The 25,203-nt window shown below is 31.8% G+C and overlaps 1 protein-coding gene across 2 annotated transcripts; it reads right to left on the bottom strand.

Moving 5' to 3' along the window:
* Window positions 1-652: 652 nt before the first annotated feature.
* Window positions 653-23,647, bottom strand: LOC132717566 (protein O-mannosyl-transferase TMEM260-like). Of its 2 annotated transcripts, XM_060701060.1 has the most exons (20): window positions 23,617-23,647; window positions 19,897-19,985; window positions 19,295-19,401; window positions 18,942-18,973; window positions 18,201-18,352; window positions 17,745-17,919; window positions 17,347-17,460; window positions 16,080-16,268; window positions 15,309-15,346; window positions 14,312-14,401; window positions 13,428-13,533; window positions 11,642-11,715; window positions 11,311-11,392; window positions 8,557-8,687; window positions 7,929-7,983; window positions 5,457-5,608; window positions 4,055-4,234; window positions 3,537-3,590; window positions 3,167-3,257; window positions 653-2,349 (listed from the first exon to the last, which is right to left on the bottom strand). In XM_060701060.1, exons 2-20 carry the CDS (start codon window positions 19,977-19,979, stop codon window positions 2,110-2,112), a joined length of 2,145 nt encoding a protein of 714 aa, XP_060557043.1. In that variant the 5' UTR covers window positions 19,980-19,985; window positions 23,617-23,647; the 3' UTR covers window positions 653-2,109. The 2 variants fall into 2 exon arrangements, with proteins under 2 accessions (XP_060557043.1, XP_060557049.1); XM_060701066.1 differs by lacking the exon at window positions 23,617-23,647 and having other exon boundaries at window positions 19,874-19,989.
* Between the last annotated feature and the right edge of the window lie 1,556 nt (window positions 23,648-25,203).

The following is a 25,203-nucleotide window of genomic DNA, read 5'->3' as shown; positions in this document are numbered from 1 at the left end:
AGTTGACTCTGAATCAAATCAAAAGAGGTCATGTATTGGACATGGCAGTTCATCCTATAAAATTTTACATTTGTAGGTTGGTATACTTAAGTTATTGAGAGGGAACTAAGGTAAAAGTGACCTTGACCTTTGACCCAAAAAAATGAATAAGGGTCTTCTACTCAATATGGACAATCATCCATGAAGTTTCAATATTGTGGGCAAAATGGAACTTAAGTTATACTCGGGAAACCAAATTTCTAACGGACGGACGTTCGACCGAATAGGGATAAAGGGCCATTTCTATTGTTATTTTCTTTTGTTTAATAGAGGGCCATGGCCCCTTATTGTATTGTTACGGAATGAATTCTATTGTTCTCTTTTGTTTTGTTTACAGTTAGATGCCCCCTATCTCTATCGGTAGTGCGGACAGACAGACGGATGCCAAGGGGTATAACATAATATGTCTGAAATTCTTTGGGGCATATAACAATAAACAAGACACAGTTTCTTGGACAATGCAATTCCGCTCAATATTGTATCACCTTCTGAAGTTTTTTTTAATCAATTTGATTTGATACTTTTCAAGAATGTGACAGACAAACAAGACAAGGTGGCAACTTCATGCTCTCCCTTTTAAAGAGCATAAAAATAAAAAACAAAATCTTTTGAAAACATTTATCTGGATTTATTTTTAAAAAAGACATATAAAAATATAAAAAAATGTTGTACAAGACATTTAAAATTAAATAAACAGTTGGTGTCAAATGCTTGTGTGAACACTAAAAATAACTAGATTGATAAAGAATGGAAAGGAATAATAGTACAATGAAACTCTGTTATACTGAACTCATTGGGACCTTGACATTTTGTACGCTATATGAGGATTCTTATAACCAATATAAGGAATAAGTTTATTATTAACAATCAACATAAAGCAAACATAACAGTATAACAAACAGCTTGTTACATGCAACACAATTCAAGTTATTATTTTTATTCATAACCATGAGTTTATAGTCAAAAGTTAAATCTATACACTTAAAATTTCTTGACTATTGTATGTTGGTTCTGACATTATATTAGCCTTAATATGAAAAGGGTGTTGAAATGTAATATAATTTATCTGTTTTGAAGTTACACACTATTTCCACTTTAGCCATTATACAGCAATATTCAACATATCATAATTATAACTTATCTTATAATAAGTTATATGGATCCATATCTAAGATCTTAGTCACAAGATAACAAGCAGCATTTCTTAATTGTATATTTTTTTATAGATTTATTTAATTTCATCAGTCACTGTCAGTCTAGTAATTATAGCCAGTTGCAAAAGTGATGGTAATGATATCTGATTAAACCGTTTTTTAAAATCCAAAGATTATCGATTACTTGCTTTGATAAAGATTGTTGGGTTATCTGCCAATCTAGGGTGCCAAGGTATGAAAACCAGTCAGGGTAAAAATAAGATCCATTTTCAGAGTTTGCTATAAACAACTAAATACAAGTAGTCAATGTTTGATAGGGACCTGAATATGTAGTTTCTTATAACTAGGTTTTTGCTATAAGGGAGGATGCCATAATCACAGATTTTTATATACAGAAGTAAAATAAAGATAAAGGATAATCAGAATCTAGGGGAAGTGTTCCTTATAACAGAGTGTACCCTGTAAACCTGTTTGCTGTTAGTGAGAACCACTGTCATATATTATTGCTATTTACTTTGTAAAACACACATTAAACTTTATTATATCCCTGCCATAACCTATATATTTTGGAAATTATGTGATTGATGCTTTATACAGTAAAAGTGAAATAAAAAGGAACAGACATACATGAGTCATCTCGAGGTGAAGTTACATTTTTGCTAATACATGTACTCTTTAAGACATAAATCACTTAACACATCTCAACAAATACCATAAAACCACTAATTTTTATAACAAACATACTTAATATACATATTATAAACTTAAAAGTTGAAACATTTTGCTTTTTAAGCACAAATCAAATAACAAAACAACATTTCGATTCATAAAGAGTATTTTTATAATTACTAAAATGATTATCCCTGCTGAAGAAACTTTTCATCATTCATGTTTAACATGAAATGAACCTTCCATGCTACATTTTACCAACATATGACTTCAAGTGTTTTATAGATTGTTTAATGATTGGTACACTTTCATCTGTAGGATTTTTCTGTATATATTTCTCAAAATGAAATATAGTGTCATTTAAGATATGACTGAGTGGATAGTTATGTTTGATTCTGAGCAATCTTTCACATGCTAGAGCATAATTCCTGTGCCAGTAGTCAGGAATAGCTTCAATTTCCTCACTCTCCACAGCTGCCTTATAAAGCTGAAATTAACATTCATATTAAAATATTTTTTTACATTCTTTGCTGTTTTACTGCACAGGAAATATCATAAGCATTAATAATATCAATAGCTTTAGTTCTTTTTTTCTTTACTTTTGTCAACATGTCAATTTTTTATTGAATCTTATTGTAATTTATGTTTGCAAATATTAATTTTAGTGTTTAATACTTATTTTTTCATTTTCCAAGTTTATGCAAAAATATTCATCATCAAAAATTTATATAGTACAATGTTGTATGTCACTATTCTTTAATTCAACAACAATAATTCTTCTCAGACTTTCATTAACAGTAATTCTATTGTAAATGTATAAAATCAAATATATGTTATATACATGTATATACAGTATACAAACACTTCAGACACCAGACTTCTATGAGCATGTATTGTTACAAATTATGACAAAGCTTTTGGTATTTAAAAAAAATTAATGCTTTAAAACAACATTATGAATATTCCTTGTATTTTAATTAGTGCCCATGATATCAGAACATTTATAGAGTATTTGGTCATGTAGAATTGCATCAACAACATGCGGACGAAACTCTTTCTGACTAAACAAATTGTGAAATCATTCAGACTAATTTTATGCAAACTTTACGTTTTCATTTTATTGCCTTCCAGGAATAAAACAAATATTAATTGGTCGCAAATATTTGTTGTGTTACAGAACCACTTGATTTTTAAATCAAAATAAAAACGTAAACATGGGCATATACTTTTGTCAAACATGTATAATTAACTATAAATGATTAATGTTCATATAACATTGACAATAATCAAGCCAAAAACATTACCTCATATGATTTTATCATCAGCTCTGAGTACATGTTTTCTGTCTCTTTCAACACTACAGCCATTTCATACAACTTCAGAGCCACATTTATCCTAAAATTATACATGTACAATATATAAACAATGACACTCTACAATGCTGCAGTTGATAATGACTCAGATTTGCCCCCATTTTAGTTGTAATAATTTCTCAAGACATACAATAAACAATTCATAATCCTTTGGGCAAGTATATCAAACAGAATTAAAAAGATTCATTCAATAGAATAAGATTTAAATCAGTGTGTTTTGACATGTCAATAAAAAAATAATTTATCTAAACATTACAGAATCATAAATGTGCACTTAACAATTGATCAAACATATTCTTACTTTGCGTTCCATATTTCATTTGTTGCCACTCTTTCCCAAGACTTTGCATCAAATCTACAACACAAATCAGGATGATGGAAGTTTACAACATAAAATTACTTTCAAAAGATATTGTCACATTACTTCTTTATACATTGTAGTATGTTTATCAAATATGAATCTTTTACTGAGTGAGTTTTCCACTGAGAAAAAAATTTGCAAAAGGGACATCCCTTGAAAGCAATGAAATCAAAAGAAAACAGGTGAAAATTGCAGACTTGCTTTGACTGAAACTATTCATGTGATATTATGAAAGGTAAAACATCTCTCATGCCCCCTAGCACCAGCTTAAGCCGTATTTAATCTTCAATACTAAACATACTGGAATCAATGCCCCAGAAAGACCAGAAAGAATATAACAAAACTGATATAAAGGTATACAAGTATAAATCAAGTTACTCTGTTGATTTAAACTGTCATCATTTCAATGTCCTAAAACAACTAATATGCATAATTAAAAATTTTCTCATGAAACATACCCTTCATTAGGATAGCCCCAGCCATCAGATATATTCTTGGTACTACTATATATACTTTCTATATCAAGTCTACCACCAGCTTTCACTACTAGAGAACATGGACCATATGGGAATAAATGATAGCTTTGCTCCCATGATTTCTCGTGTCCCTGCATACCTATACATCCAATAATAGGACGCCTGAAATTGTTCCAACAATAAATACATATATTACAATCCCTGGAGAACAAAACTCGTATGCAGTTTTACTATAACATATGTATACATTTGATTAGTTTAAGAGATTTATAGATTTCCGGCATTTTTTACATAGATTGTATATAGTAAAACTTACAAGTTTCAACACTAAGAATACAATCTAAAATTATTGGCGTACGATAATTGATGCAATACATAACATTATGTATCTTTAATGTCAATTCATATAATATAACAAGAGGGCCATTATGGCCCTGAAATCCCTCACCTGTATATAGGCCCTTAGGGCAGGGCTAATTTTAACCCAGGGGCTTTTTTTTAACCAACTTGATGTTTCATGATATATATTTAAGCTCTAGCTCTTTGGGGTTTTTAAAAGAAGATTTATTAAGTTTTTACGATAGACATATAAGGAAAATCAGACCCCCGGGTGAGGCCAATTTAACCCTGGGTCTTTTATTTGAACGAATTTGGTAGACACTATAGACATAAAAGGAAAATCAGTATCCCCGGGGCGGAGTCAATTTTGATCCCAGGGGTTTTATTTGAACAAACTTGGTAGACACTCACCAGAAGATGTTTCATGCTTAATATCTAAGCTCTAACACTTTGGGGTTTTTAAAAGAAGATTTTTTAAGTTTTTACTATAGACATATAAGGAAAATCAATGACGCCACCTGGGGCGGGGCCAATTTTGACCCCCAGGGCTTTTATTTGAACAAACTTGGTAGACACTCATGAGACAATGTTTCATGCCAAATATCTAAGCTCTCGCTTTTTTGGTTTTTTAATAGAAGATTTTTTAAGTTTTTTCTTTCTCTTGCCATGGCATGAGTTCTGCATGGAATTAAAATCTTTGAACAATTTTTAAAGGTGACCACTTAAGGACCATTCCTGTGAAGTTTGGATGAAATTGGCTTAGCGGTTTATGAGGAGATGTCGTTTAAAGTAAAAGTTTATGGACGAAGGATGCCGGATGGCCGGACGAAAAGTGATCACAAAAGCTCACCATGTCACTTTGTGACAGTTGAGCTTAAAAGGTCCCCTTCTCTAAACTTTAATTCAATTAAACAAAATACAAGTCTTATCTAAATATCCTAGAGATAATCAAAAACATTGCAACTTGCAAATCATATAAATGACAATGGAACAAATAAAGTTTTATGTTTAATTTGTAGTAAGCTTTTAAGATGAATAAGAAAACCTGTTTATATTTGCATCAAGAAATGTCTTAAAGTTGAACACTTGTTGTCCATTGTCCAGTATTCCGGTTTGTGCCTCCATGTGATGTCCAGGAAATGTGACATTGGGATAAGTGTGTCGTAACATAGGAACATACCAGGGATAGGTCATCAGCTGAAATATTCAATCAATAGAGAAAACTAGGTCAGGTAACATTTAATCCATAGAGAAAAACTAGGTAAGGTTACATTTAATAATAGTGATAACTAGATCAGGAAACATTAAATCAACAGAGAAAACTAGGTTAGGTGATATTCAATCAATAGAGAAAACTAGGTCAGGTAACATTCAATCAATAGAGAAAACTAGGTCAGGTAACATTCAATCAATAGAGAAAACTAGGTCAGGTAACATTCAATCAATAGAGAAAACTAGGTCAGGTAATATTCAATTGAAAGAGAAAACCAGGTCAGGTAACATTCAATCAAAACAGAAAACTAGGTCAGGTAACATCCAATCAATAGAGAAAACTAGGTTAGGTATCATTCAATCCATAAAGAAAACAAGGTCAGGTAACATTCAATCAATAATGAAAACTAGGTCAAGTACCTTCAGTCAAAACAGAAAATTGGATCAGGTAACATTAAATCAATAGAGAACACAAGGTCAGGTGTGTGTGTTGGGTTTATTTACCCTCGCCGCCGGTTTAAAACCATATGGGCGAGCATATGCTTCATTTATTACAGGGAAAAAACTTTATTTAGTTAATATCTGCATATGTGACTAGTGAGTACAATATTTCCTGCCCCAAAAATGCAAAATAATTGCATTGGATGGGGCCGGAAAACGGTGGGATTATATCCCACACTACTGGTTGGGGACCACCAAAACCGGACAACCACCAAACCCGGACGGCCCCGAAAATGCTTAATTTGGTATTTTCTTTGTTCGGTGGTTGTCAGTCACTTTTTTATAAACAATAAGTCCATGTTTCTTTTAAAATTAAATAAATAAATTTATTTCAACCTCCGTAAATGGTAATATTTTAATGTCTATTTCAAGAATGTTGACGTTGAAAATCGGGGGTCAAGAAAGCAATGCATGACCTCATATACCAGCTATAATCATTTGCAGAGTGAATAATAGAATATCCAAAACTTCAGCATTTGTTGTTGACATATTGTATATCATGTTACAAATCAAAAATCAAAACACCCAAGCTTTTATCTGAATTAAATCACATCATGTACATATATGTCCGGACACATGGTACTGTAGTGTAGACAATTTAGGTACTTTTGATACCCTCCTTGTCAAGCCTCAGATATAAGTGTCAATACAATCAGAAATAAACAAACTAGTTTGTTAGTTAGGAGAAGAACCTAGCTGAACTATGTCAAAATTTGTGGTCTCTAGGTTAAAAATTATGAAATCTGTACGGAAAAATGTTCCAAAAGTGTCCGCTTGATGGTCTCCGGCCAGTAAGATTAAAAAGCTGTATTTAAAATTTAAACTTAAATTAAAAAGGGGGGAAGACGCTAATACGCATACTCCTTCTGTATAGGGAATAAAAAAAAAAACCTAATAATTATGTTTAATGATAGCTTCATTTGTTGCAAATCATATTTATAATGTTAAAACAAATATTAAAGGGGGGAAGACGCTTATACGCGTACGCCTTCTATAACAGACCAACACAGTAAATTCTATAGATCTTAGTTTTTTTTAAACTTTATTTCACACATGAGAAGGTTTATTAGTTTAAACCTTAGCAACACGCCTGAGAACATAGTTTTTTACCTTTCAATTTGGCCATCAATTAATAAAATTACTTTTCATAGGGAGAACAATGCAGAAACGATTTTTGACAGATAGCGCCGAACCACGTTTAGTAGGTAGATTTTGATTAGCCGAAAAATGGTACGATTTGTATGGCTGATTAAAAAGAAATGGTAAGATATGATTAGTCGATAGTAAACAGATTTCATTGGCGAACAAGGTCAGGTAATATTCAATCATGGTAATATTCAATCAACAGAAAAAACTAGGTCAGGTTACTTTCAATCAATACAGAAAACTAGGTCAAGTAACTTTCAATCAATACAGGAAACAAGGTCAGGTGAAGTTTGTGTTGACCAAATTTAGGCTACAGCAACTCAATCTTAAAGCATGTTATTCATGTCTATAAAACAGGGGAAAATATTGTGTAATTTTTAAAAGAATTCTTTCCAATTTCAAATTTTCTCAATGATATAATATGAATAGTGTTGGAGTAATAAATGGTCCATTATAACAATATTGTAGTAAAATAAACAATTTAGAATGTTACCCATTTTCAATACTTAAAGAACTGTTAAATCAATGGTACTCATCAATATCTACATACATATATTTCAAATTTATAAACTCTTTCAACTGGAAAACTCATGATTTAGTTATGAAAGTACTTCAACATTATTTCAAGCAGTAAATACTTGTAATAAATGATGTTTACCTCCTGATCTAAAACTGTAACATCTGGGCGATCATCTTCACATAAATACAAGTACCTGTAAGTTAAAATATTGAAATCATTATTCAAGTTTACATTACTTTAGAATTCAATGCCACTCTTAATACTCAAACTAATAGAATAAGTTGCAAAACAATTATAATATACACCTCACTGTCAGATAGGATGACATTTTTACCATTTATTTCCTGCAATATTTCTCAAATATTAATTAACATTGAGCAGCATATAGTATAGATTGTATTAAGACTGCATGTTCTGCAAGCTGATCTAACTTTACTAGTAGCATACAGTGTAGGTCTGTTATTATGAGCAGTTAATGATGATATTGAATTTTATAAAGTCAAAATCTGTTTAATGTCACAATACACAGATAAGAATATTAATTATGAAGTTCCTGGAACTACTGAAGTAAAAATAAAGAAAAGAGAAAAATTCATAAATTCAGTAGGTTATGGGTTAATTTTTAACATAAGTTGAACATAAACACAAAGTGGTGCATATCATACTCTCAATAGTGCATGTTTTATTAATTCTGAATGAAATTTGATATACATATAATTATATTTGTACCTAGCTCAAATTGTAAATAAACTTGAGAATACATCACCTTAGAACATTAGAAGGGAGATCACCAACTGTTAGAACCAGAGCATTTTGAGGCATATTGTGGTAAAGCCTGGAACCAAACTCTGCAACAACTGTGTTGGTTCCCTGGTTGCAATTTGAAAAGTTCTTTCCCTATAAGAAAAAAATTATACAATTATTGACAAGTTTGCCTATGGATATGATGTGATATTTACTGGCAGATGACATATTGACCGATTGACTTTCTGCCGGTGAATATCACATCATATTCAATGGCACACTAGTCAATAATTGTTTTATTATATGAAGGGTTCATAAGAATTTTTAAAAAATAGACTTCCGCGAGTCGGATGTGTCGCCTTGTGAACAATGAAGTTTAGGAGAAATGGCCAGGACAAAAATGAAATATGAAAAACAACAAAGGGCAATAACTAAAAAAATAATAAGTGCAGAGCAGCATATCTGTGCACTGAATTTCTTATCAATAAGATCTATCATTCTATGATGTTTCAAGTCCATAGCTTTCATACTTGAGGAGAAATGACCAGGACAAAAATAAAGTAAGAAAATCAACAAAGGGAAATAACTCAAAAAATAAGAAATGCAGAGTATCAGTTCTTATGCACTGCACTTTTTCTTAATGAGATCTATCATCCTATGAAGTTTCAAGTCCATAACTTTTATACTTTCGGAGAAATGGCCTGGACAAAAATTAAGTATGAAAATCAACAAAAGGCCATAACTCAAAAATAAAGAAATGCAGAGTACCGATTCTTGTGCACTGCACTTCTTCTTAATGAGATCTATCATCCTATGAAGTTTCAAGTCCATAGCTTTTATACTTAAGGAGAAATGGCCCGGACAAAATTAAAGTATGAAAATAAACAAAGGGCAATAACTCAAAAAATAAGAAATGCAGAGTACCTGTTCTTGTGCACTGCACTTCTTCTTAATGAGACCTATCATCCTATGAAGTTTCAAGTCCATGGCTTTTATACATTAGGAGAAATGGCCCGGACAAAAATAAAGTATGAAAATTAACAAAGGGCAAAAATGGCCCGGACAAAATTAAAGTATGAAAATAAACAAAGGGCAATTACTCAAAAAACAAGAAATGCAGAGTACCTGTTCTTGTGCACTGCACTTCTTCTTAATGAGACCTATCATCCTATGAAGTTTCAAGTCCATGGCTTTTATACATTAGGAGAAATGGCCCGGACAAAAATAAAGTATGAAAATTAACAAAGGGCAATAACTCAAAAATTAGGAAGTGCAGAGTACCGGTTCTTATGCACTGCACTTCTTCTTAATGAGATCTATCATCCTATGAAGTTTCAAGTCCATAGCTTTTTTAGTTGAAGAGATATGGCCCGGACAAAATTAAAGTATGAAAATTAACAAAGGGCAATAACTCAAAAAATAAGAACTGCAGAGTACCGGTCCTTGTGCACTGCACTTCGGGTTATTGAAAGAAGCATGCATACCAAGTTTGAAGTCAATCAGACTTATAGTGACTGAGTTATGCTCCGGACAAGCTTTAGGGGACGCCGACGACGACGCCGACAACGACGCCGACAACGACACAGACGCCGCCGACGCCGCCAACGCCGCCGACGAAAGTTACCCCTATATGTCACCTTTTCAAGGCGACACAAAAATCACAGAAAGTACAATCTTATACATGTACAACTTTCATATACAACGGGGAAAAATGCATGTGCCAGGCATGCAACAAATATGCAAACCCTGTGCATACAAAAGTAATTCAAGTTTATACTTACCATTGCGGTGTAACCTTATAATAGTAAAGTAATGATATTTTGATAGAGAAATATGCAATAAAGAACAAAACCCAACAATTAATTTTTAATAAGCAAGCGTTATTAACAGTCCACGATATATGGTCATTGAATATGAGTCTCAATCTATTTTTAGACTGGGAAAATCCAATTCAGCCAGTGAATGTGATACTTTACCCAGTGAATATGATTCTAAAAAAAAGGTTCTGTTGACTACTGTTTGGACCAATGAGATTGCAGCTATATTTAGATCACATTATAACTCTTTTTATTGCTGAATGTCTTTTAAGCTTTACAAATTATCAATGAATAGTGCATTTTCTTTCCACAAAACATTACTGTTGCAAATGCTCAGTCTCATAATAGTGAACACTAACATTAAATCTGTCAATTAATGATTTTATGCTCAATAATTACTTTTTCATTTTCTTATCTGACTTTAAACCTCTGCAAGTCACACTGACCTTGGACAAAGGACCTGAATATTTTACATTGGTATCAAGTTATAAAATCAATCTTTGTAATGTAAAAGTTACAAAATAAACAAGCGTATTCATCTGACCTTATTTTTTGACCCTAGAGACCCTGTTAATGTACAGGACACTAAGTCTCATGATGGTGAACTTTTTGTCACTTTTAACTTAAAACAGATAATTTAAAAATCAAGCAAAATAAAGTAATTAGACGCTGCACTTCCTCTGACTGGTCCGATCATTACGTTAAGTTTTAATTAAATGCCTTCAATATTTTTACGTTATTCTCTAGACAACAGTGTGAACAACAATTTACTTGAAAACAAGCTCAGTTACTGTCATCTTTTTTCAGAATGTTTTTGTTATCATACTCGAAGATCATACAAGTATAATCTAAAATAAATTTCATCATACAATTCTCATTCTGCCTATATGTCCAAATGTAACCAGATATAAATCTGGGATAAATAGATTATTTTTGGTAAAATGGATAATAAAACTTACCATGTACATAGCAAAGACTGCAACAGCCATAGTTAGTTCAATAACTGCTCTACTTTTTGAAGTTAGCCAGGTTTCTATTGACCTGCATATAGAAAATTTAAATATTGCACTATGTTTATACATTTACAACTAAAGCATTTTGCTATAAGGTATTAGATACTCAACTTCGCATTCTTCCCATTTGTATTTCAGTAACAAAAAGCAACATAAAAGTTATCCTTATAGTTATGCATGATCTTTAATTCATATATTACTTTTTAAGTATTGAAGAACAATAAAATGAATAACAGAACTGTCCTTTTAAATATCTGACAATAAGATTGAGACAAACCTAAATATTGCTGACAGACCAACAACAGCTAGTAACACTATGATCATGTCAGATTGCATCCAAAATCTCTCAACCTACATTTATATATAATATATAACATATATTTCAATATAATCATGCTATCTATAGTACATGTACAATATTTAAAGTGACATTATGCTCACTTTTTTCTTAGTCAAGATGTAAACTTGAATTAGTTTTACATTTCAAAAGATTGACTCTTAGTGATTGACCAATAATTTATCATGAAAATGTACAAAAATTGACCTAAATTATAGACTGTCCCATTCTTTTTAAGAATTTAACATTACTGATACATTCTGAACATTATTTATAGAAAATTCCATTAGTCACATGGATTATTGATTATTTTTCATAGTAAAATATAAAATTGAACACAATTACGGTAAAATGTCAAGTTATTTTGATTTTTTTACTTGTTCACTTCATTATCCAGGGATGGGCATAAGGTCACTTTGCAGACAATGGCATATATTCTGTTTTTACAAAATACAATAACTAATAATAACTGATAATTAATACCAAAAGTTCAGCCTTAATACATCTTATCACATTGTCAATAGAAACATGTTTGTCTTGTCTTGTTATATCAGCAATTGTTAATAATATATGCTATCAAATTAATAAATGTCTTCTAAAACAATAATAATGATTTTGAAAACATGACATTAAATAAACAAGAGCACTGCTAGGCAAAGCATTATATGCCCGAAAGTACTTTTTCTTTTAGTAAGGATGAAGCATTTGTAAGACATGGGAATTAAATACAGTACTGTATTACCTCCTTCAAAAAGCAATCCTCCTTTATAGCTGAAGAACCTTCATGTATATATACAGTTGCTGTTTTCAAAGCACCACCATCAAGTTGTTATCTTGTAAGTAAAAATGCTACAACGGATGGACGAAAAGACGTCAGAGATATAAAGCTGTTAACCCTATAAAATTTTATAGCTGTAGGTTGATTAATACTTGAGTTATTGAGCGAAAACTGTTTCCAGTTTTAAGAAGATAGAACCCTTGATCTTTGACCTTGTGACCCCAAAATCAATAGGGGTCTTCTACCCAATATGGACAATTATCCTATGAAGTTTGAATACTGTGGGCCAAATGAAACTTAAATTATGCTCCGGAAACAATTTTCATTATTAAGGTAATATAGTGACCTTGACCTTTGACTTTGTGACCCAAAAATCAATAGGGGTCTTCTAACCAATATGGACAATCATCCTATGAAGTTAGAATACTGTGGACCAAATGGAACTTAATAGTCTTTAGGGTAATAGTGACCTTGACCTTTGACCTTGTGACCCCAAAATCAATAAGGGTCTTCTACCCAATATGGACAATCATCCTATGAAGTTTAAAAACTGTGGGCCAAATGGAACTTAAGTTATGCTCCGGAAACCATTTTCAGTAGTAAGCTAATAGTGACCTTGACCTTTGACCTTGTGACCCCAAAATCAATAGGGGTCTTCTATCCAATATGGGCAATCATCCTATGAAGTTTGAACACTGTGGGCCAAATGGAACTTTATGCTCCGGAAACCAAATTGCTAACGGACGGACGGATGGATGGACAGACGGACGCCATGGGGTATAACACAATATACCCGAAATTCTTTCGGGCATATAATAAAACTATTTTCAAACTTGTTGCAAACAACTTTATAAACAGTACATCATGCAGATTATCAAATTGGCAACAAATGAATGAAACAACAACAGAATGTGACCCTAGGATTCACTTATTAAAAGTAAGATGTACCACTCCAAGGAACAGCTGATTGTCAAGATTCAAATTGGCTCTCCATGAAAACAATATCAAATATAAGAGACACATCACCATAGTAACTAGCAAGCTTGAACATCGTCTGAAACAACATCAGTATTACAAGTCAAATAACTTGTGAAATAAAGCTGCTAGTTCAAAGAGAAGATGTGTCTTGAAATAAAGATGAGAGAGTTATGACCCTCATTGAGTAACTGACAAGACACTATTATCTAAAGTCTTTAGCAGATACCATCAGAAACAAAGATAAAGTAACAAAATAAATCATCATTTTCAAACAGATTGTCAAAAACAAAATGAAGGCAGTCCTGGAAATATAGGTGTTAGACTTATGAACCTGATCACAAATACTGTATGTGTTGTTTAGGAACATATATTTACATTTGAAATATATCCCAGTTGAAAAAAATATTACAGTAATAAGTAATTTAACTAAATGTTACAAAACAAACATATTTGACTTAAATGGAACAATAGCAATATGATCTTGATAAAATATTTTAGTTTGTGTTCCTAGGATGTCCTTAGTCTAAAATCAGTCTTAAGACCAAACTAAGCAAATATATGTGTTTTTTTTTAATGTCATAACTTCTGACTCCTATGTTATGACCCATTTAATTTCTAAATGCCAAGGAACATCAACACATTGTGAATTAAAGACAATGACATTGCATTTCTTAACTTTCTCTGGAAGCTGAATTAAATTTAAGTATAAAAACCTTGACCAAAGATAAAAATGTTAATTGAAACAGTCTTAAGTTAGTCTAATGTTCATCTTATGTCCTAAGACTAAATATACACTTAGAAATTTCTATGAAATGAAGTCCAGATAAGCAATATTATCATAAGAAAACAACTACCTTTTCTCCATTATAGAGTATAAAACAGCAGCAGCTACAAGTACAGCTCCAATTACAGTAAACTCTGACAGAACATGCCATCCATACACCCTATATAATATACAAATATATCATATATTTAATGTTAACAATAATCTAGAGGTTGAATAAAGTTTCTTTTTTTAGTCTTCATCAAATCAAAAAATAAGTGAAATATAAAACGATACTTAAAACAAAAGTGCCTGAAGAGTGACCTTCATTTTAAACTTTCTGGTCACCAAAAAGAACAACCTAACCAATGAAAAGTGCAGTCAATTTGTAACTGCAACAACACAACCAGTCCTAGATATCAGCTTTATGTACAACACTCTACTTTTCATGCTGGTATATATTGGTATCAAGTAATACCAAAATCTATCCATACATAGAAAAATATAGGCATGACATTTCATCATCTCTGGTGGCCTTGACCTTTCATTTTTGACCTGCATTATGCTTATCTCTAAATGTGACACTGACCTTGGCTACAGGGACAAAATTTTGCCAAGCACACTCTGCCTCACAAAGGCATCAAGTTTTATTAAAATCCCTTAATGCATGAAGAAATTTTGCTCAGGACAAGCATTTTCCTCTAACCTCTAAATGTGACTTGGACCTTTGACCTAGAGACCAGTTTCGTGTGCATGACATGTCTTACAGTGATGATGATTCAGATTAAGTAATACTAAAATCTGTCTACACATGTTAAAAAATGCTCCAACCATTCACCTTCCAGAAACAGTCACATAATATTCTTTGAGAGGCTTATAATATCAGATAAAAACACATATAACCAGCATGAAGCATTAACACAATTACTGGCAATATACATGCATGGAACACACTTAATGGCTGTAAATTCTGAACTTTAAAATGCTTTTCTTTATGAACACACATACTGACAAGTGTTTTATTATTCTTGCTGCTCTGACAATTAATACCATATCTTAATATCAAATTATGTAAATCATGAGGTTACCTTAATCCATCCAGTATATTATGTTGTGAGCCATCTCCCTAAAATATCATTATAAAACCATGAAGTTTAGATATAACCTCTACATCTTATAATTGCCTTGTATGTGGAAATCATATAAAATGGAAGTATACATGCAAGTGAAAGCAGATATTTACTATGAACTAAAGACAATACCATATTTAATTTTTTAATTAAAAATAATTTCATTATGTTCATGTATCATTTGAGTTGCTAAAATAAATTCATAAATGCATAGACGACACTTAACATCTTTAAACCAATGAATTACTGGGTTGTTGTTCAATACACATGGACATAGTAAGTAATTAAGTAAAATAAACTTGTTACTTTATTACACTTAACATTTTCAGTGTTTTTTTATATTTTTGTATAAAAAGGTCTATAATCCAGTGCATGGGAAACTTTTGCCAAGCATTTGTAATAATTCAGTTTAACATCCCAGCAACACAGAAGAGGTCATATGGAAACTTTCCAGATTTACTGGTGGAGGAAGACCCCAGATTTCCCTCCTTGCAATAATTAAGGCACACACAGGCACCAAAGTAGAACCACTGATATTCTATAAGATAGCTGGATAGCCTCCTCACATCAAAGAACCCAAAGTCCCTAGCCGGATTCAAAACCACAGCAGTGAGAGGCAAGCGGTTTGAAGTCAACAACCTTACAAACCACTCAGCCCTGGATGCCTCTAAAGTTCTGTCCATTCTCAGGCTTTAGCAGAGATAGAATATAAACATTTCTGTCATTTACCTCTTTAGCAAGACTAAATGTACCATACTCTTGTCTTAGTAGATGTTTCATGAAACCTTCAATAGAGGACTGGTTCCCCCAAGTATATCTAGCTGAGTGGAACCAAGATGATAAAGGTAAGTAGATGTAGGGAACTAGTCCAAACAGGAAGCTGAATGAAACAAATAGTAAAACCTTCACTGTCAGTTCCTGAAAGAGTCAGAAAAAACAAAACAGATAGATAAATTTATTTCCTGAATGTAACAAGCAACTCAACTTACAAATATTTTGTGCTTTAATAAGATAAAATAGATGTTTAATTTTCATTGATTGAAAAACAGTTCAATATAAATGTAATGGTGTTTTAAACAAGAGCTGTCAGTAGGACAGCATGCTCGATTACTCTCAGTGTTTGATAGTAAACCAAGAGTCTAGAGAATGTAGAATTTTTAAGTTAAAAAAGGTCCATAATTCTGTTCAAGTCCATGATTGAGTTATGGGCCTTACATAGTTACCTCCTATTATACTCTCAAATAAGTGTGTGAAGTTTAAATCCATTCTGTTTTGGAAATACCAATTTGCAACCAAAAAATAAAACCAAAGTGTGACACTGACACCTGGATGAGTACAAAAGCTTTCCCTTTACTTCGAATAGTTGAGCTAAAAATCTATTTGTGATAAGAAAATATTACAAGAAATTGTAACTGAATCAGTCAATAACAATGGTGATAAATAGTTATAAATAGCTCATAACTCTGATAATAAAAATGTTGTCACAATATAAGGACAATTAAAAAGAAAAAGATGTCAAGGCCTTGGTGGTGTAGTGGTTAGCATATTAGACCCGCAATAGTCTGTGACTACAATGCTGAGGACTCTATTATCCATACTGATACATTCTTCCATTGTTTAGTTTAACTGTTTGAAAAGTACTGTAATATCAGAGACATCTCCCCTAAATAGTGAACAGTACTGAACAGTAACATACTCCCCTGCTATATTGAAATTGGTCCTCGAATTTCTAATGGGTAAAGAAAACAATGTGAAATTGAACTCAGAGCTATATACCATCACTGTCCCCCGTTGGACGCCAAATGTCACAGGGTGAGAAAAATGTGCAGCCTGACTGGGACTCTTACCCGGGACCCTCCGAATACCGTACTGCAGCTCTACCGACTGAGCTATCTGGCCCCTTACACACTATCTCCCCTAAATAGTGAACAGTTCTGAACTGTGACACATGTATAACATGGTGATAGTAAGTTGGTTAATAATAAAGAATATATACCTTGATGATGATAAGTTCATAGAGTACCCATACAGCTATCACAGCCACATATACAACACTGGTGTGCTGATTACATAGTGATATTCCACACATAAATGAACCCATATATGCTACCTGTAATATTTCATCAAAATCACCCTTTAAATACAACATGAGATATTTGTTATAACTTGATATATCTCTCTTTAACTTACCAAATAGCAGTAATTACAACTGTTAATGTAATTTATCAACCCTTTGACAGACACATGTATAAACTATAGATATGATATTATGCTCATTAATTACAAAACTTAATCATTTAAAGCCAAAGAAAAAAAAAAGTTTTTTTTAAATAAATTAAGGCATACATGACCCTTTCATTTTGAACTAAGTCAATATAATTTCACCATGGTTACCTTACATTTCCTATGTGTATCTGTAGATTCAAACTGTACCATGAGATACAATAGGCAAGCTATACACAGATTATTAAGACTAAACACCTCTGTTGTGGTAGACCATGTCCATGTTAGCTCATTAAATGACCACATTGTAGCTCCAATAATACATAAACCTATACTTCTAGTATACCTGCAATATACAGTATTACAATTATATTGTAGTTTTCTTTCACAAAATAAACAAATCGTCAAATGCATTAAACATTTCAAACAGTTAAATGCCACATGCATTATAGTATAAATGACAAGTACGTGAAAATATAAATTCTGAAAAAGCAAGCCCCTTTTCATAGAAAAATAAATAAAAGAAATCATTAATGATTTTTACAGGAATTCTTTATGTATCTTCAAAAAACCAACTTTAGAAGGCACAAGGATATAACTAGCTGACTGGAGATATAAGATGATTACCTATATAGGGTAAGAGAGAAAACAAAGGTTGCCCCGGCAGAGAGTACAGCATTTAGTAGATTAGCTCTCCAAGCCACAGTGCCAAATGGTATTATCTTGAATGTTGACCAAAGTAAAAGTGTAAATAATGGATAGCCAGGTGGGTGAGCTACCTGTAATAAAATACAAAATTACCTTTAAATATCAAATATAGCTTCGAGAAAATCAGCAAAAAATACACCTTTAAGTAAGAAGTAATGATGTAGGATTTAACTCAGAATACATTATATAGTAAAAGAGCCTGGAAAAATTAATCTTAATTTTTATGATGTAAGAGACATTTGTGAAGCTTCTAGTGAATACATTCACTAGTTTTAAAAACTGATCTTGTTCATGTAAAACTTTTACCAGAAATTATCCAAGTTCCCAAAGGGTCATTATTCAGGAATAATTCATGTAACAGTTACAGACCTTGGAATGTGACCTTCAATAATGATATTAAGTTTCAAAAGAATACCTTTAATTGTACTGCAGATTAATATTGCATGAGAAAACTTTATTCTGAATGCTAGATTTATGGGCCTTGAACAATTACCTCCAATTAAGACAATAGTTGTATAAAAAGTTACACCTAAACTTAAAGCAAAGTATTACACTGAAGTATGGGTGAGTTAGATAGCCACACTATTTTATGAACAGTTGTGATAAACACAAATACAATAATAGATAAGTACATGTACATGCAAAAATAACTTAACCTACCCCTAACTCATGTGCAGCTACAATCAATTCACCTGGAAAAATACAATTACTCCCAATAGTTGATACATACAAACATCAACATGTTAATTCAATAAGTAAATCAAACAACAGTAAATTTAATTGTACAATAAAAGTGAAAAAAATGATATGAAAATCATACAGTAAATTTTTATCTTTCCAAAAAAAACGTAAAAACAATACAGTATGATAATGTTTTTACACTGAAAGTGTCTGAGCTGCATATTGGTTTGAGGAACCTTCTCCAATTAATAGTTGTGACTGGTGAGTTTTAATACAAATAAATAAATTTCTGGTATTATAGATACATATAAGTCATACATCATTGGACCTACCAGAATCACCACCAGGTACTGATGGATACATGGTGTACAGATATACAAACAAAACCACTACACTATATCCTCCTAGATATATAACATACCAGTCTGATGACGGTTTTCTGAAATACATTAAATGAATTAAATATGTTAAACTAACTGATTAAAGATGTTTTGCTAGCACATATTATCAAGTCACAAATCTATTGTATATTCATAATAATCAATCTTTTACAGATGTTTTTCATTCAGTATCATTTTATAAATTATGATATTCTGCTATTGTTGTTAAAAAAATTCTCTGTATTTCTTTTCTGTAGCAGCAACAACCTCAGGTTGATATGTCTTATATTAAAAAAAAACACAACAGATGAGAGTCATAATCTGAAGACAAACTGTTGACTGAAATAGTGTATCATCGTCATCAGACAATACATGTGTATAAAAAGTGCACAGTAACAAATGAAAAGTATGCACTGACAGCTGCACTTTAAACATGATTTTCAAAATGTAAATCACAACAATATACATGTTACTGAAATTGTTAATGTTTTATGCAAAAACCTCCACAGAAATAAAGGCACAAGTAAATACTTGTATGGTATCATTCAACTAACTGAGTCTGATCACTTGTTTTCTGTACAACATCTCCACCTGCCTTGTTACCACTTTCAAACTTTTTCTTCTTCCTTTCCCTCATGTTTATCTGAAATAAGTAGGGCATTACCGGTAATAGAAATTAGTGTGGTATTAAATAATCAAAATTCTAAATCTGAGCTATCAGCTTAACACAGTTTACATCTACTAAGATTTTATCCACTTTTACAGATACGCAGTGCCTTAATTGAGCTTAGTAACATAAGGGTGTCAATTGAAATATAGAGCTGTCATTGATTCCAGTGAGTGCAAAACATATCAACCTTATACAGGGTTTCTACTAGGAAGTTTTATTTAAGAGTCCCAGGGACTCGTGCTCATAAAATATGAGGGTCCCAGAGAAAAATATGAGGGTCCTAATCATTTATTACTTTAAAGTAAGGTATTACTTATTTATATTGTCTAGGTTTAATTCTTTACATTTATATACATTGTTCAACTACATATGCATTTTTATTATCCTTGTTAAATAAATCTTTAGACTCTTGATGACGGACCACTTTATTATGTACTATTCTGGAAGTTCAAACATCCATTTTCCCAGGCAAATGGATTACATTTTTTGGTTGAGACGCATTGGTTGCATTTCATACCCATGGTCTTCTTGTTTTGGACGAGCCACGGTAAGTACTTAGCGACTTTTCATTAAAACTACGTGATTTCTTTGGGGGAAGCAGCGGACATGTTTTACGATTTATTTGCATAGCAATGTATAGACTAGGACGCTTTTTTAAGGTCGACTAAATTCTAGTTTGCGCCGTTTTATTCCGTATTAAACTGTAATTAATTGAAAGAAAGATAACTGCTGTATTCAATATTAGAACCGGTTTACAAAATTACGTCATTTCCTTTAAAGAAGCGGATGGAATTTTCAAATGACATTTACGGAGGAAAATTTAATTTGCGTCCCTGTGGACGCAGACTTAGAGTAATTGAGGGTCCTAGGTTACTATTTTTGCGTCAAGGACGCAGGAAATGTGCGTCAATAGAAACCCTGCTTATATCGATATTGGGTGACAAATATCAACGATACACCGGTATATCGATAATGACCTAAAATGACTTGTCTGCCATTCACTTTCATACCTGTTAAAATGATTTCAGTTAAAAACATGTTCTGTTCAGTGTCTTGTTTATAAAAGCCCATTGCATAATTTCTTTCCCACACCATACTTTTTTGTCACCATTGCTTTGAAATATTCCACTATACAACAACAGCACAATATTAGACATACATGTAGATAACTGCCTCTGTATATGTTTTGGTGAATCTTCATAATTTCTTTACATTTAATTAGTTAGTCCAAATTATCGATTTTTTTTTTAAATGTGTATTGATTATTGATTGACAGAAAAGTATCAACAATGCATCAATTTTGTCTCTATCGATAACAGCTCTATTGAAATAACAGATATGACAGGGCTGAAAATTAAATAATTAACCTTTTCACAAAACATTTATACAGCATGCCCACTCAATTACAAAAGTTAGTGAAATATATATCCTTTATTCATGTTTTAATGTAGAATTTAATTAGATTAATTTTTTCTACTTTGACATTTGAAGCCATTCTGATTTGCTTACTGAAAAAATAACACTATGCACCCACTGAGCAGATAACCGACAGGTAGATAGGTAATAGGGGACTAAAACTCAATGCGTCAGAACGAATCATAACACCTCTAAAACATATTATCTTTATAATAAGTTATATATATATTTCTTAATGAAAATTGTATTACTAGACAAAGTATAAAATATGCATATAATTATCTAGAATGAAAATATTGTTGAATTGTCTCCAACAGATTAAAAACCAATAAAAGGTGTAATAATCAGACACCCAGTAAACAAACATTTTTGAAATATTTCAGGACACATGGTATAATTTTCCTGTATTTTTGGACTGTGCATTGCAAATGGCATATTGAAATTTAGTCACTATCCTGATAATTACAATTTACTGGTTTAACTATCTCTCACAACACTGACTCTCAAATTTTTCCAATTTTCATAATTTTTGCCTATGACACAAGTTTGACAGTATCCAGATTAATAATTAATGAAACAACCTGTGGCAAAATCAAGAAGTCAAAGGCCAGGCCTGCTTATGGCCTGCTCCGCTTTACACAACATGGGTATATTTAAATGTAGTCCAACTAATTGTACTGCGCGACGAGATATTGTGCTATTTTCGTGTCTGGGCAATATCTCGCCTCTAAAGCGAGATTCTGCCCCAGAACGAAAATATCTCAGAATCAAGCTTTGGCACGTCAATATATTTTGACTATTTTAAATGGTACAGAAATCAAATAAAAAAAAATATACCTATCAGTAAAATTTCCAGTGTCATTTGTGGTTCATGGGTGCCCCAATTTTGAATTAACTTAATAATAATTGGTGAGGTATATATGGAGCAATATCAATTTTTCTGCTCATCTGTTCTGATTGAAAATGGAAACATGCATAGAAAAACCAAATGACACCTATACTGGTCAGGGACCATCAACCGGACACTTTTGGGACATTTTTCCGTACAGATTTCATAATTTTTAACCTAGAGACCAAAAAATTTGACGCAGTTCAGCTAGGTTCTTCTCCTAACTAACAAACTAGTTTGTTTATTTCTGATTGTATTGACACTTATATCTGAGGCTCGACAAGGAGGGTTTCAAAGTTACCTAAATTGTCTTCACTACAGTACCATGTGTCCGGACATATATGTACATGATGTGATTTAATTCAGATAAAAGCTTGGAAGTTTTGATTTTTGTATTGTAACATGATCTACAATATGTCAGCAACAAATGCTGAAGTTTTGGATATTCTATTATTCACTCTGCAAATGATTATAGCTGGTATATGAGGTCAGGCATTGCTTTCTTGACCCCCGAATTTCAACATCAACATTCTTGAAATAGACATTAAAATATTACCATTTACGGAGGTTGAAATAAATTTATTTACTTAATTTTAAAAGAAACATGCACTTATTGTTGATAAAAAAGTGACTGACAACCACTGAACAAAGAAAATACTAAATTAAGCATTTTCGGAGCCGTCCGGGTTTGGTGGTTGTCCGGTTTTGGTGGTCCCCAACCAGTAGAGCAAAAATATGAGAAACAAAAAAATTGGACCGAATAATGGAGTTTAAGCAGCCCATTATTTTTTAATTTTTATCTGTCTTCCTGAAAAATTTCTCATTTTCTTTACCTGAAATTGAAATAAGTAATATATTCAATCACTTGATCATTGCTTTTAAAGTTAAAGAAGATTTTACCAATGTGAAAAAAAGCTTCAAAATCAAATCCGCAGTTTATGTCTTTGGACTATCTATCTGCCTAGGCTTTACCTACTTTCTTTTAAGTTTAAGATAAAAATAACATCTTTTAACTACTATGCACCATATCTTTAAATGAAAACCTAATATTCAGTGGGTACATGTACCCTTATTTTCGAAATTCAGTGAGCATGTTAGTAAAGAATAATAACGCGAAAATATGTGACGAAAGGATTATCGCTAAATTTTCACGAGATATATAAAGAGTTATATTTAGAGAAAAAGGTTGAGACGCAAATATTGAAGTAATTGTTATATTTTCAAGTGTTTCTTGAATTTATATCACTAATTGTGTGATTTATTTCAAATTAAATCAGAAAAAATAATTTGTTTGTTTACCTGAGTTACTTCCCTTGACGACTCTTCAAATAAGTTTAAATAGCGGCAACTTTTGAAATCCGCGGATACAAAAGTGTTAACGCGATGTGATCAGACCATCGTATTTATTTTTCCAGAGTTACAATATGAGAAATGGTCCCTAAAGCTACTATCATATTGAGTTTTCATACTAAAGATTAATTTCTAGGCGAATGAAATGTCCAACACTTAAATCTAAAAAAATCTCGTTATATCACGGATTTATATTATTTACATCACAGGAACTTGAAATTTTATCAAATAACCAATATTAATGATAATATTAAAAACCCAATATACTATAAATAAACACGTTTTTATATTATATGGGGGTATATTTTGCATATTATTGTTAATATTGATAGAAAGCTCCTGTGAATACATGTAATATAAATCTGTGGTTATATCTAGCAGCAGAGACTTTATTACTTTTTATTTAAATATAGCTGTGATAGCAGTAGCTATTCAAACTCAACAAAATGTTTGCAAAATGACATAATATCTAAGTGACAAATTATCCTAGAGATTTATGAAATATTTTTGTTTTCTTTGGGATATAACATGTCCCAGATTGTCTTAAGAAGTTTTATTGATCAAAACTCTGTTGTAGTTCATATCAGTTTTATTATTATTTTTTTTTGTCTTTCTAAGTTTTAAGATTTTTTTAAAGTAATGTAATGGAATTTGGTTGAGGTAGGTGTCAGTAACTGTGCACAACATGCTTCAAGCTGAACTTGGATACTGGGTGATTTTATTTTGCCAATAGATTGTTTAAATGAATCACCAATAGATATCTGTAGGCACAAGAGCACTTTCAATGTAGCCCTAGAAAACATTATAAATTTCAGCCTACAACAAATGGTTACTTCTCCCAAGTAATGCAAACTCTTGAGTTGAGATGCAACATCAGCTCTGTTACTCTTCTTTATAAAATCCAACACAATCTTGCGAGGGTTAACCATCACCACCAGTCCTGACACCCATGGCAATAGAAAAACCAGAACTACCTGATGTTTACTCAAGGACACAGTATCACTCATATTCATGTTTTCCCATTTGTCTGTAGAATGGTCTACCTGTGTCCTTACAGGCTGGCCTTTTTACTTGGCAGCTACATCCTTTCTACAAGTTCTAAGTCAGTATTGTCTCAGACTTGTAGTTTCTTTTAACTTGCTTTTGCCTATCAAATTGCATCTAATATTTTTGTTATAATAGCTATTCCCACACAAGATCATTTTATGATTTTTAAGCACTATGATGTAGATGTAAAGGCTTCTTAATTCTGGAACGTAAGGATATAGATATGCCAGACACACTCACACTAAATATATGTAATATAATTTTATGTTAATGCACAAGAAAAATCTATCTGATATAATTAACTTCTTTGTGAAATAAGTCACAATGTACTTTCAAACAATTAATATTACAACTATATATCCCTGTCAATGTCCTTTTGTAGAATTTAAAGCTGGAATTAGGAAGACAATTTAAGTGTATCAGTTGAAATATGCCACTTTAAATAGAGTCAGTATAATAATAATAACAAAGGACATTAAATGTGTTTTC

The sequence above is a fragment of the Ruditapes philippinarum genome, unplaced genomic scaffold (genome assembly GCF_026571515.1).
Source record: "Ruditapes philippinarum isolate M1 unplaced genomic scaffold, ASM2657151v2 ctg695_1_1_1_1, whole genome shotgun sequence".
Classification (NCBI taxonomy): Eukaryota; Metazoa; Mollusca; class Bivalvia; order Venerida; family Veneridae; genus Ruditapes; species Ruditapes philippinarum.
The sequence above is the reverse complement of the archived record's forward strand: the minus strand, read 5'-3'. Positions and strand labels throughout refer to the sequence as shown.